At 33.3% G+C, this 12,978-nt stretch overlaps 2 protein-coding genes across 2 annotated transcripts; both read left to right on the top strand.

The window, feature by feature from the left end:
* Positions 1 to 4,124, top strand: LOC122513967 (pre-mRNA-processing factor 6). Its single transcript, XM_043630527.1, has 10 exons — positions 1 to 169; positions 272 to 396; positions 505 to 564; positions 799 to 925; positions 1,020 to 1,570; positions 1,648 to 2,428; positions 2,513 to 2,728; positions 2,841 to 3,182; positions 3,270 to 3,613; positions 3,704 to 4,124. The coding sequence occupies exons 2-10, from the start codon at positions 302 to 304 to the stop codon at positions 3,981 to 3,983; spliced, it is 2,796 nt and encodes a 931-aa protein (XP_043486462.1). The 5' UTR covers positions 1 to 169; positions 272 to 301; the 3' UTR covers positions 3,984 to 4,124.
* Positions 4,125 to 4,640: 516 nt separating this feature from the next.
* LOC122513968 (serine/threonine-protein kinase mTOR) lies at positions 4,641 to 12,890 on the top strand. Its single transcript, XM_043630528.1, has 6 exons — positions 4,641 to 10,863; positions 10,951 to 11,093; positions 11,169 to 11,309; positions 11,400 to 12,024; positions 12,179 to 12,359; positions 12,696 to 12,890. The coding sequence occupies exons 1-6, from the start codon at positions 4,641 to 4,643 to the stop codon at positions 12,709 to 12,711; spliced, it is 7,329 nt and encodes a 2,442-aa protein (XP_043486463.1). The 3' UTR covers positions 12,712 to 12,890.
* The last annotated feature ends 88 nt before the right edge of the window (positions 12,891 to 12,978 follow it).

A 12,978-nucleotide genomic window follows, 5' to 3' on the forward strand; every position in this document is an offset into this window, starting at 1 on the left:
ATGATATTCCTCCCCCCTCCTGCCATATTTGTGCATATTTTATATTTATATATATATATATTTATTTATCTAACTAATAATTATTACATCATGTCATATCACATGTGTTAAGTGTGGGTAACTCATCCCATGTTCATAATCTAAGATCGCGTATCCTTTCTTTATATTTGTAAGTTTCAGAATTTCTGTTTATATGGAAGTAACTTAATAATAAACCTCATATTAAGTTTTTTAAATAATGTTGTTGATCTTTTAATAAATGAATAATTAGTGTTGACAGTTCGTGCATCGTTAAATTAAGATGGCGGTTCCTTCAGTATCTTTGTCTACAAGAAATAAGAAACATTTTCTTGGCGTACCAGCTCCACTTGGTTATGTAGCTGGTGTTGGAAGAGGGTAATTTAAATGATATAATTAATCACAATTTTTAGTTATATATATATTGTCAAATTAACTTTAAAATAAATTTGATTAGAAATTTATTTAAAATGTAACCTATTTCAGAGCTACTGGATTTACAACACGGTCTGATATCGGTCCAGCAAGAGATGCCAATGATGTATCGTAAGTATTATTGTAAATAGAGGAATAGTATAAACAAGTGATAAATGATTTTTAAAATAAAGATTAGTAAAATTATATCTATACGCAGTCATCTATCCGTGCAGTAATCGTATTCATCGTTGCTTAACTTTACTGATTGAACGGGAACTAATTTTTGTAACAAAGCGAGAACATTGACTAAATCATTAATAATTTACTTTTAATTTAATTAATTATTATCTTTAATGTATACAGAGATGATAGACATGCTCCACCTACAAAACGCGCAAAGAAAAAAGAAGAGGAAGAAGAAGACGAAGAAGATTTAAATGATTCTAATTACGATGAATTTTCTGGTTATGGAGGTTCCCTTTTTAGTAAAGTAAGTGTATCTATATAAATATATATATTTATTAACAATACTAGAAATATTGAAAAAAAACTATCGTTATTAATATTTAAAAATACACTTCAAGGATCCTTATGATAAAGATGATGAAGAAGCCGATGCAATTTATGAAGCAATTGATAAACGAATGGATGAGAAACGTAAAGAATATAGAGAAAAACGTTTGAGGGAAGAATTGGAACGATATCGTCAAGAACGTCCTAAAATTCAACAACAGTTTTCAGATTTAAAAAGAGAATTAGTTAATGTTAGTGACGACGAATGGAAAAATGTTCCCGAAGTTGGAGATGCTAGAAATAGAAAACAAAGAAATCCTAGAGCAGAAAAATTCACACCGTTACCAGATTCTGTATTAGCGAGAAATTTAGGTGGAGAAACTTCTACAAGTATTGATCCATCCAGTGGTTTAGCATCTATGATGCCTGGCGTAGCTACACCTGGAATGTTAACACCAACTGGAGACTTAGATTTAAGGAAAATTGGACAAGCAAGGAATACTCTTATGAATGTTAAATTAAACCAAGTATCTGACTCCGTAGAAGGACAAACTGTTGTTGATCCAAAAGGATATCTTACAGATTTGCAGAGTATGATCCCAACATATGGTGGAGATATCAAGTAAGTGTAAATTTCATTTATTTATTTAAGTAATAAAAAGTTGCATCGATTAATTTATACTTTTATTCATTTCTTAGTGACATAAAAAAAGCGAGATTGTTATTGAAATCATTGCGAGAGACAAATCCTAATCATCCTTCTGCCTGGATTGCATCTGCTCGGTTAGAAGAAGTAACAGGAAAGGTTCAAGCTGCGCGAAATTTAATAATGAAAGGCTGCGAAGTAAACCCAACATCTGAAGATTTATGGTTAGAAGCTGCAAGATTACAGCCGCCTGATACTGCGAAAGCAGTGATCGCTCAATCGGTGCGACATATTCCAACATCGGTCAGAATATGGATAAAAGCTGCTGACTTGGAAACCGAAGCTAAGGCAAAAAGAAGAGTTTATCGAAAAGCTCTCGAACATATTCCAAATTCTGTAAGATTGTGGAAAGCAGCAGTTGAATTGGAGGAACCAGAAGATGCTCGTATTCTTCTTAGTCGAGCCGTAGAGTGTTGTCCAACTAGTGTTGATTTATGGCTTGCTTTAGCCAGATTAGAAACCTATGACAATGCAAGAAAAGTTCTTAACAAGGCTAGAGAAAACATTCCTACTGATAGACAAATATGGACAACAGCTGCTAAGTTAGAAGAAGCCAATGGAAATAAACACATGGTGGAAAAGATTATTGATCGAGCAATATCTTCCTTAAGTGCAAATGGAGTTGAAATTAATAGAGAGCATTGGTTTAAAGAAGCTATGGAAGCAGAAAAAGCTGGAGCAGTACACTGTTGTCAAGTTATCGTTAAAGCCATTATTGGTTTTGGCGTTGAGGAGGAAGATAGAAAACATACTTGGATGGAAGATGCAGAAACTGTAAGTTATTCTTATCATTTATATATTATATCCATTGATTTTTTGTATACGTAAAATAAACAAAACTTTGTATTAATATTCTAGTGCGCACAACAAGGAGCATTAGAATGCGCAAGAGCAGTGTATGCATATGCGTTAACAACATTCCCCAGTAAAAAATCCATTTGGTTGCGAGCAGCTTATTTCGAGAAAACATACGGTACACGTGAATCTTTAGAATCTTTACTGCAAAGAGCAGTTGCGCATTGCCCTAAAAGTGAAGTACTCTGGCTTATGGGAGCTAAATCTAAATGGTTGGCTGTAAGTATTTATTTATTATATATACTTAACGTAATCCTCTAATCACAAATATTTCTAATTTAATTTCATTTTTTAATCATTATAATCTTTTTATTTTATTTGTGTATTATAGGGAGATGTACCTGCTGCAAGAGGTATCTTATCCCTCGCCTTTCAAGCTAATCCAAATTCAGAAGAAATTTGGTTGGCAGCAGTAAAATTGGAGTCAGAAAATGCTGAATATGAAAGAGCGAGGCGTTTACTTGCAAAAGCCAGAGCATCTGCTCCCACGCCAAGAGTAATGATGAAAAGCGCCAAGTTAGAATGGGCTCTCAACAATCTTGATGCGGCTTTACATCTTTTAAAAGAAGCCCTTGAAGCGTTTGAAGATTTTCCTAAATTATGGTTAATGAAAGGACAAATTGAGGAACAACAAGGAGATTTGGACAAAGCGTTGGAAACTTATAATCAAGCTGTAAGTAATTATATTGTTTATATTCTAATTAAATTTAATTTTTGTCTTCTATATCTGAAATTGATATTTATTTTTCAATATTTTCAGATCAAAAAATGTCCGAATTCAATTCCTTTGTGGCGTTTATTGGCACATTTAGAACACAGAAAAAATCAAGTAACGAAAGCTAGATCGGTCTTAGAAAAGGCACGATTACGTAATCCCAAAAATGCAGAATTATGGCTTGAAGCTATTAGAAATGAATTAAAATCTGGCGGTGTACGTGATATGGCACACACTCTAATGGCAAAAGCATTACAAGAATGTCCTACATCAGGATTACTTTGGGCAGAAGCAATCTTTATGGAACCAAGACCACAAAGAAAAACAAAGAGCGTTGATGCTCTTAAGAAATGTGAACACGATCCGCATGTTCTTCTTGCGGTATCAAAGTAAGATTTTATCTCATAAATGTATAATTTGTAAATTCTTATAATATTAATACTTCTAAATTTATTTCAACCATGTATTATTTATTGCAGATTATTTTGGTGCGAACACAAAATTTCCAAATGTAGAGATTGGTTTAACAGAACTGTTAAAATAGATCCAGATTTAGGAGATGCATGGGCTTATTTTTATAAATTTGAGCTTTTAAATGGTACCGAAGAACAACAAGAAGAAGTTAAGAAAAGATGTATTGCCGCAGAACCACACCACGGTGAGAATTGGTGCAGAGTATCAAAAAATATTGCCAATTGGTGTTTGAGTGTAGATCAAATTTTAATAATAGTCGCAAAAGATTTAAAAATCCCTATATAAAATATAACTGAGGAGAGTGCATTATATGGAAATATAAAATTATAAGAAATTTTTTTGCCTAAAATATATGCACATTGTACATATTTAAGTAAAAAAAAAAAACAACAACATTATTATATTTAAATAAACTTTAAAAATCAATTATACTATGGTAATATAATTACCAAAATAAAAATTCCTATAATTTAATTAGTCATTAATATTTTTGTTCTTCTTCTAATATTTATATTTCGTAGAATATGTAAATGTATATATAAACCACATCAAAACAAATCAATTCAATTATATAATTTATTTCATTGATATTATATAGTGTTCACATTCTGTCGCTGCTAGTTAGTACGCATGTCTCATTCGGTGATTGGATAGGAAGAGAGCGAATAGCAGCGGTTATTCATGTACCTGGGTTTTTTTTAGTATATTGTTCCGCCACCGGGGGCGTGACGGTAAAAGTGCCGAAGGCGCCAAGCTTTGGCGTGACGGTCACAATTTATTGATTTGAAGCGCCTCCGTAAGCGCTCGTATAGAAACACAATGTTTGAACATAACCTCAAAGTATGATTTTATTTCTATGCAGTACTTAGTATGTTAGATACTTGACTCGCAAGTATATATTTGAGAAAATAAAAACGCGATAATGTATTAATAATTACAAAGATGACAAATACACTTGTACAACAATATGTCCAACGACTTAAGTCAAGACATGAAGAATCACGTACTAAAGCAGCCAAGGAGTTATGTTTTTATGTTAAGACAGAATTACGCGAGGTATCTCAAGAAGAGATTACCGCATTTATGGATGAATTCAATCACCATATATTTGAAATGGTATCTAGTTCTGATATGAACGAAAAGAAAGGTGGAATATTAGCTATTATTTGTCTTATTGGAGCTGACGTTGGTAATATAAATACACGCATAATAAGATTTGCAAATTACTTGAGAAATCTTTTACCATCTAACGATGTTGGTGTTATGGAATTGGCTGCAAAAACTGTTGGCAAATTAGCATTAGTTTCTGGAACATACACAGCAGAGTATGTTGAATTTGAAGTTAGACGTGCCTTCGAATGGCTTGGAGGTGATAGGAATGAGGGAAAGCGTCACGCAGCTGTACTCGTACTCAGAGAACTTGCAGTATCAATGCCGACATATTTTTTTCAACAAGTTACTCCTTTTTTTGATCTTATATTCAATGCAACGCGTGACCCAAAACCTGTGATAAGAGAAGGTGCTGTTGAAGCGTTAAGAGCAGCATTAGTTGTTACCGCTCAAAGGGAAACGGCTAAACAAATGCATAAATCGCAATGGTATAAACAATGTTACGATGAAGTTATGGCAGGATTTGAAGATTCATATTTAAAAGAAAGAGGTGTTAACAGGGACGACAGAGTGCACGGTTCGTTATTAGTATTAAATGAATTACTAAGATGTAGTAATGTACGATGGGAAATCAATTATGAAGCTTTAATGGAAAGATTAAATTGTTCAGCGCAACAAAATGAAAATGATATACAATCGTTAATGCCTAGATTAAAAACAACAATAGTATCTAAATGGGCAGGAACATCTCAAAATTCTTCTGGACCACAACATTCGTTATATTCAATACATGAATCAGCTGTTTGTCGATGTTTAATGCAAGAGAGATTGGATGATATTTATACCGATGTGATGAATCAAAGAATTTCGAGAAATCCACATATTCAACACGCACTGATGATGTTGTTACCAAGATTGGCAGCATTTAATAAGCAAAAATTTACGCAGGACCATTTAAAAGAATCTATGACCTATCTTCTAATGACTTTAAGAGCTCGTGAAAAAGATAGATACGCTGCATTTATGACTATCGGTTTCATAGCTGTTGCAGTTGAAGATTCGATTAATCCATATCTTCCTAAAATAATGGAAGTTATTAAAAGTTTATTACCGTCAAAAGAAACACCTAATAAAAAACGTGGAATATCTTTGGAGCCTGCAGTATTTATATGTATAACGCTTTTAGGACATGCTGTAAAGTTAACTATTGCATCTGATGTAAAGGATCTTTTAGAACCAATGTTAGCAACTGGATTAAGTCCTATTCTGACAACATCTCTTAGAGAATTGGCACACTGCGTACCATCTTTAAAACTGGACATATCGCAAGGTCTCTTAAGAATGTTATCACAAGTTCTAATGCAGAAACCATTAAGACATCCTGGAGCACCCTGGACTGTAGCTAGTCCTGTATCCATGCCATCGACAGAAGTAGATGTTCCTTCGACAGTTCTTGCATTGAAAACACTTGGCACATTCAATTTTGATGGTAATCCTTTATTACAATTTGTAAGAAGATGTGCTGATCACTTTTTAACATCGGAACAACCGGAAGTTAGATTAGAAGCTGTAAAAACGTGTTCTCGATTATTAAGGTTGGCATTAAATCAACCGGGACCTACGGTAACTAGCACCGTATCTACAGTTCTTGGACAATTGCTAGTTGTGGGGATTATAGATACAGATTCCGATGTAAGAAAATCAGTTTTAATTTCGTTAAATGATTCATTCGATATTCATTTAGCACAGGCGGAAAATTTATCTGCATTATTTATTGCTATGAATGACGAAATGTTTGATATAAGAGAACAAGCAATCAGAACTATAGGAAGACTAAGTAATATGAATCCTGCTTACGTGATGCCATCCCTTCGTAAAACGCTTATACAATTCCTCACCGAACTAGAACATTCTGGAATGGGTCGTAATAAAGAACAAGCTGCCCGTATGTTGGATGAATTAGTAGTCAGTGCGCCGCAACTTATTCGACCATACATGGAACCAATTTTAAAAGTTCTCGTTCCAAAATTAAAGGAAGCAGAGTCAAATCCAGGAGTAATATTAGCAATCCTTCGTGCTATAGGAGATTTAGCGGAAGTTAATGGTGCTGAAATGCAACAGTGGATGCCTGAATTATTATCAATATTACTTGAAATGTTAGTAGACGCTAGTTCGCCAGAAAAAAGAGGCGTTGCTTTATGGGTTCTTGGACAATTAGTTGGAAGTACTGGACACGCAGTAAAACCATACATGCAATATCCATCTCTATTAGATGTACTTATTAATTTTTTGAAAACAGAACAACAGCCAGCCATAAGAAGAGAAACAATAAGAGTTCTTGGATTATTAGGAGCTTTAGATCCGTATAAACACAAAATGAATCTTGGCCAAATAGATTCGCAATTGGATACGCTTACATCAATGGCCGATACTAAAAGTGAAGTAGAAAGTACGCAGGATTTAACAACTAGTGAAATGTTGGTAAATATGTCATCACCCACCTTAGAAGAATATTATCCTGCAATAGCCATTGCTACTCTTATGCGTATCATTCGTGATCCTACATTATCTCAACATCATACGATGGTAGTACAAGCAGTCACTTTTATATTTAAAAGTCTTGGTATTAAGTGCGTTCCATACATCTCTCAAGTAATGCCAAGTTTCTTGAATGTTGTACGTTCAACAGATGCCAATTTTCGAGAATATTTATTCCAACAATTGGCTATTCTTATTGCTATTGTGAAACAACATATTCGTAATTATCTCGATGATATATTTAATTTGATTAAAGAATTTTGGATCGTGAATAGTCCTTTACAAAGTACACTTATTCTTTTAGTTGAACACATTGCAATAGCTTTAGGAGCAGAATTCAAAATTTATTTACCACAGTTAATGCCACACATATTAAGGGTATTGACACATGACACTAGTAAAGACCGTGCTGTAACAGTAAAGTTGTTATTTGCGTTACAAAAATTTGGAAATAATCTTGACAATTATCTTCACTTAGTTCTTCCACCAATCGTTAAATTATTTCATGCAACTGATTGTCCTATAGTAGTGAATAGAGTAGCACTAGAAACAGTAGATCATTTAGCAGATACGTTGGATTTTACCGATTTTGCATCAAGAATAGTTCATCCGTTAGTAAGAACATTGGATCAATGTCCAGAATTAAGAAGTATAGCGATGGATACGCTTTGCGCTCTATTGATACAATTGGGGAAAAAATATCAGATTTTTATTACATTGGTTCAAAAGGTCATGACAAAACATAAAATTAGTAATCCTCACTACGATGTTTTAGTTGATAAGATTCTCACGGAATCAACTGTTGCGGACAGCGAAGATTTCTTGTTAATGAGACATCGACATTCAAGAAATAAGAATCGTGATTTACCTTTGGCACCATCAGATACAGCAACCATCAAACGATTGCATGTATCGGCTTCAAATTTACAAAAAGCTTGGACAGCAACCCGTAGAGTATCTAAAGATGACTGGCTTGAATGGTTAAGAAGTCTTTCTATTGGTTTACTTAAAGAATCTCCATCACCAGCATTAAGATCATGTTGGGCTCTTGCGCAAACTTATTCACAGTTACCGCGTGATTTGTTTAATGCAGCATTTGTTTCCTGTTGGACCGAACTCAATGATACGTATAGAACAGAATTAATTCAAACGCTTCAGCAAGCATTAATGGTACCAGATCTTCCTGAAATAACTCAGACGATATTAAATTTGGCCGAATTTATGGAACATTGCGACAAAGGACCATTACCATTAGATAATAAAATTTTAGGAGAAAGAGCAATGCATTGTCGCGCTTATGCTAAAGCATTGCATTACAAAGAAGATGAATTTCATAAAAGTAGAAATAGTAATGTATTTGAATCTTTAATTTCAATTAATAATAAACTCCAACAAAAGGAAGCTGCGGAAGGTTTACTTGAGTACGTTATGAATCAATACAGTCAGCAAGATCTTAAAGTTCAAGTACGTTGGTATGAAAAACTTCATAATTGGGATAAGGCGCTTCATTTATATAAAGAACGTTTAGAAAGCGATCCTACAGATGTGGAATCTACTTTGGGTGAAATGCGTTGTTTGGAAGCACTTGGAGAATGGGGACAATTGCACGACGAGGCTACGAAACAATGGTTAAATCAGAACGATGAAATAAAACAAAGAATGGCTAGAATGGCAGCAGCAGCTGCATGGGGTTTGGGTCAATGGGAAAGTATGGAAAAATATATCTCGTTAATACCAAAGGATACTCAAGATGGGGCTTTTTACAGAGCAGTATTAGCGATACACGACGAACAATATGATGTTGCGCATCAGCTTATCGATAGTGCTAGAGATTTATTAGATACAGAATTAACTGCTATGGCTGGTGAAAGTTATCAAAGAGCTTACAATGCTATGGTGGAAGTTCAAAAATTAGCAGAACTAGAAGAAGTAATACAATATAAGCTTGTTCCGGAAAGAAGATCTACTATTAAATCTATGTGGTGGGAAAGACTTCAAGGAGGACAGAAAATTGTCGAGGATTGGCAGAAAATAATACAAGTTCATACCTTAGTTGTTTCTCCGCAAGAAGATATGTATACGTGGCTTAAATATGCTAGCCTTTGTAGAAAAAGTGGTAGCTTAATGTTGTGTCATAAAACATTAGTTATGTTATTGGGTGTAGATCCCTCATTAACACCAGATCAACCTTTACCAACGACACATCCGCAAGTAACATTTGCTTATTGTAAACACATGTGGGTAGCAAAAAAACGAGAGGAAGCGTATAATCAACTGCAAAGATTCGTGCAAAATTCTCTGCAACCAACAATAGTATCGGTAATAAATCAAGAGAACGAAAAAATACAGGACGCGAGAAAAAGATTGCTTGCGAGATGTTATCTAAAATTGGGAGAATGGTTGGAAGCTTTACAAGGTATAAATGAACATTCTATACCCGCAGTATTATCTTATTATGCTGCTGCAACAAAACATGATCCAACATGGTATAAAGCATGGCATGCTTTTGCTTATACTAATTTTGAAACTGTATTGTTTTATAAACACCAACAGGGTGATTCTAATATCGAGAATACTTCCAACAATGGAACACGTAATAATCTTTCTAGCCCGCAATACGTATCACAATTTACTGTTCCAGCTGTGGAAGGATTTTTTAGATCAATTAATCTTTCGCATGGCAATTCTTTACAAGATACACTTCGGTTACTTACACTATGGTTTGATTATGGTCAATGGCCCGAAGTATACGAAGCTATTGTGGTAGGTATCAGATTAATCGAAATTAATACGTGGCTACAAGTAATACCACAACTAATAGCAAGAATAGATACACCCAGAACTTTAGTTGGACGATGCATTCATCATCTTCTTATTGATATCGGAAAAACGCATCCACAAGCACTGGTGTATCCATTAACAGTAGCTTCGAAAAGTGCGAGTCATGCTAGAAAAACAGCGGCAAATAAAATACTAAAAAGTATGTGCGAACACAGTCCTACTTTGGTTCAACAAGCTATAATGGCAAGCGACGAATTAATCAGAGTTGCAATCTTATGGCATGAATTATGGCACGAAGGATTAGAAGAAGCCAGTAGATTATATTTTGGAGAAAAGAATGTCAAGGGGATGCTTGATACGTTGGAACCGTTACATGCAATGTTAGAAAGAGGTCCGCAAACTTTAAAAGAAACATCTTTTAATCAAGCTTATGGAAAAGATTTAATGGAAGCACAGGAGTGGTGCCATAGATATAAAGCTTCAAGAAATGTTAAAGATTTAAACCAAGCATGGGATGTGTATTATCATGTATTTAGAAGAATATCAAGACAATTGCCACAATTGACTAGTTTAGAACTTCAATATGTAAGCCCAAAACTCCTTCTTTGTAGAGATTTAGAATTAGCTGTGCCTGGGAGTTATAGTCCAGGTCAACCTATAGTCAGGATAGCAAGTATTCATAGCTCGATGCAAGTGATAACAAGCAAACAACGACCAAGAAAGTTATGTATTAAAGGTGAAGTATTTTTATTTATACTGTGTTATTACGGATATTTTAAAAAGATAATTATACTAATGCGTCATCTGTTTAAAACTTTTTTAGGTAGTAACGGTAAAGATTATATGTTTTTACTAAAAGGACACGAAGATCTCAGACAAGATGAGCGAGTAATGCAGCTATTCGGTTTAGTAAATACACTTCTATTACATGATCCAGATACTTTTAGAAGAAATCTTACTATTCAGGTATGCTATTAAATAAAATGCATGCTAATTATATTATCAATCTATCTGTACTATTTATCTGTATATTTTGTTTAGAGGTATGCAGTAATTCCATTATCAACAAATAGCGGTCTTATTGGTTGGGTTCCACACTGTGATACGTTACATACTTTGATCAGAGATTATAGAGAAAAAAAGAAAATACTACTTAATATAGAACATAGGATAATGCTAAGAGTGAGTTATAAATTAGAATATCAATTTAAGATAATATATATTTATATCTTATATAATTTATATTTAATAAAATATATACCTATTATATAGATGGCACCAGATTACGAACATCTTATGCTTATGCAGAAGGTTGAAGTTTTTGAGCACGCTTTAGAACATACTCATGGCGATGACTTATCACGGCTTTTATGGTTGAAGTCACCATCGAGCGAAGTGTGGTTTGATCGTAGAACAAACTATACACGTTCTCTTGCTGTTATGTCTATGGTTGGTTATATTCTTGGTCTTGGAGATCGTCATCCATCTAATTTAATGTTGGATCGCTTAAGCGGCAAAATTCTTCATATTGATTTTGGAGATTGTTTTGAAGTAGCAATGACACGTGAAAAATTTCCTGAAAAGATACCATTTCGCTTGACACGAATGTTAATAAATGCTATGGAGGTAACAGGAATCGAAGGCACATACAGAAGAACTTGCGAATCAGTAATGTCTGTCCTACATCGTAACAAAGATAGTTTAATGGCTGTATTAGAAGCTTTTGTTTATGATCCTCTTTTAAATTGGAGATTAATGGATAATACGACACTAAAGGGCAAAAGATCAGATGCGCAAGGAATGAGTTCTAGCAGTAGCCAGGAACACGGAGATGTCTTAGACTCTCTTACAGCTACTTTACCAAAGAAGGGTGTGCCATGTAGCGTTGAAAATGGAGGTAATTTTAATTTATAGTTTAGTTAAAAAATTAATTAAAAATTAACCTTTTAATTTTTAATATTGTAATCATCGTTATGTAATTTTTCATTTGGATTTTGTACGATTACTTAATTAATTCATTCATTGACAATGTGCAAACGTATTTTTTACAGGTGATAACAATCAACCAGAAGCATTGAACAAAAAGGCTTTAGCTATAATAACAAGAGTGAGAGATAAATTGACTGGACGTGATTTTTCACACGAAGAATCGCTGAGCGTTCAACGACAAGTGGATTTATTAATTCAACAGGCAACAAATAATGAAAATCTTTGCCAGTGTTACATTGGATGGTGAGTATTAAATATTACTTGAATATAAAAAGAAAAATATTTTATTTACAGGTGATATATATTAGATCATTAAATATGAAACGTCCAATTTCAAACTGATATCGGAAAAGTAATTGGAGTGTTCAGAAATTTCATAGTTAATGACCTGATATATATATATATATATATATATATAAAACATATATTTTTATCTACATGTGTATATATAGTATAAATTGTTTGATAGTTGATATATTTATATAATAGTTACATCACCCATAATTTTAATATTAAATGATATTAACAATATTTTCATACAATAATAATATTATTTTTTGTTTTCTCTTTTTCTTTCAGGTGTCCATTTTGGTAAATTACAAATTACAATAACAAAATTCGAAATGATTATTATAGCCCTTAGTGCTTTTTCTGCACGTTTAATGTGAGTGATGACAAAATAGATGTAATATTTGCTTTAACTTAATATTATATAATCAAAAGAAAAAAAGAAAAAAAAGAAAAAATTATAAATATTTATTGAAAAATTAATAATATATATTATTCATATTTTTTTTCAATAAGTATAAAACAAAGCCATTTAAAAAAGATTAATATTAAAGCAAATGCAGTATAGACTGTT

The sequence above is a fragment of the Polistes fuscatus genome, unplaced genomic scaffold, assembly GCF_010416935.1.
Source record: "Polistes fuscatus isolate 324 unplaced genomic scaffold, CU_Pfus_HIC Scaffold13, whole genome shotgun sequence".
NCBI classification, from domain to species: Eukaryota; Metazoa; Arthropoda; class Insecta; order Hymenoptera; family Vespidae; genus Polistes; species Polistes fuscatus.

Coding starts and splice junctions, on each gene's coding strand:
- LOC122513967 (XM_043630527.1), top strand. CDS start 302: ATGGCGGTTCCTTCAGTATCTTTGTCTACAAGAAATAAGAAACATTTT. Junction 397..504: donor GTAGCTGGTGTTGGAAGAGG/GTAATTTAAATG, acceptor AACCTATTTCAG/AGCTACTGGATTTACAACAC. Junction 3,183..3,269: donor TGGAAACTTATAATCAAGCT/GTAAGTAATTAT, acceptor CAATATTTTCAG/ATCAAAAAATGTCCGAATTC.
- LOC122513968 (XM_043630528.1), top strand. CDS start 4,641: ATGACAAATACACTTGTACAACAATATGTCCAACGACTTAAGTCAAGA. Junction 11,094..11,168: donor GAAGAAATCTTACTATTCAG/GTATGCTATTAA, acceptor TATTTTGTTTAG/AGGTATGCAGTAATTCCATT. Junction 11,310..11,399: donor AACATAGGATAATGCTAAGA/GTGAGTTATAAA, acceptor CCTATTATATAG/ATGGCACCAGATTACGAACA.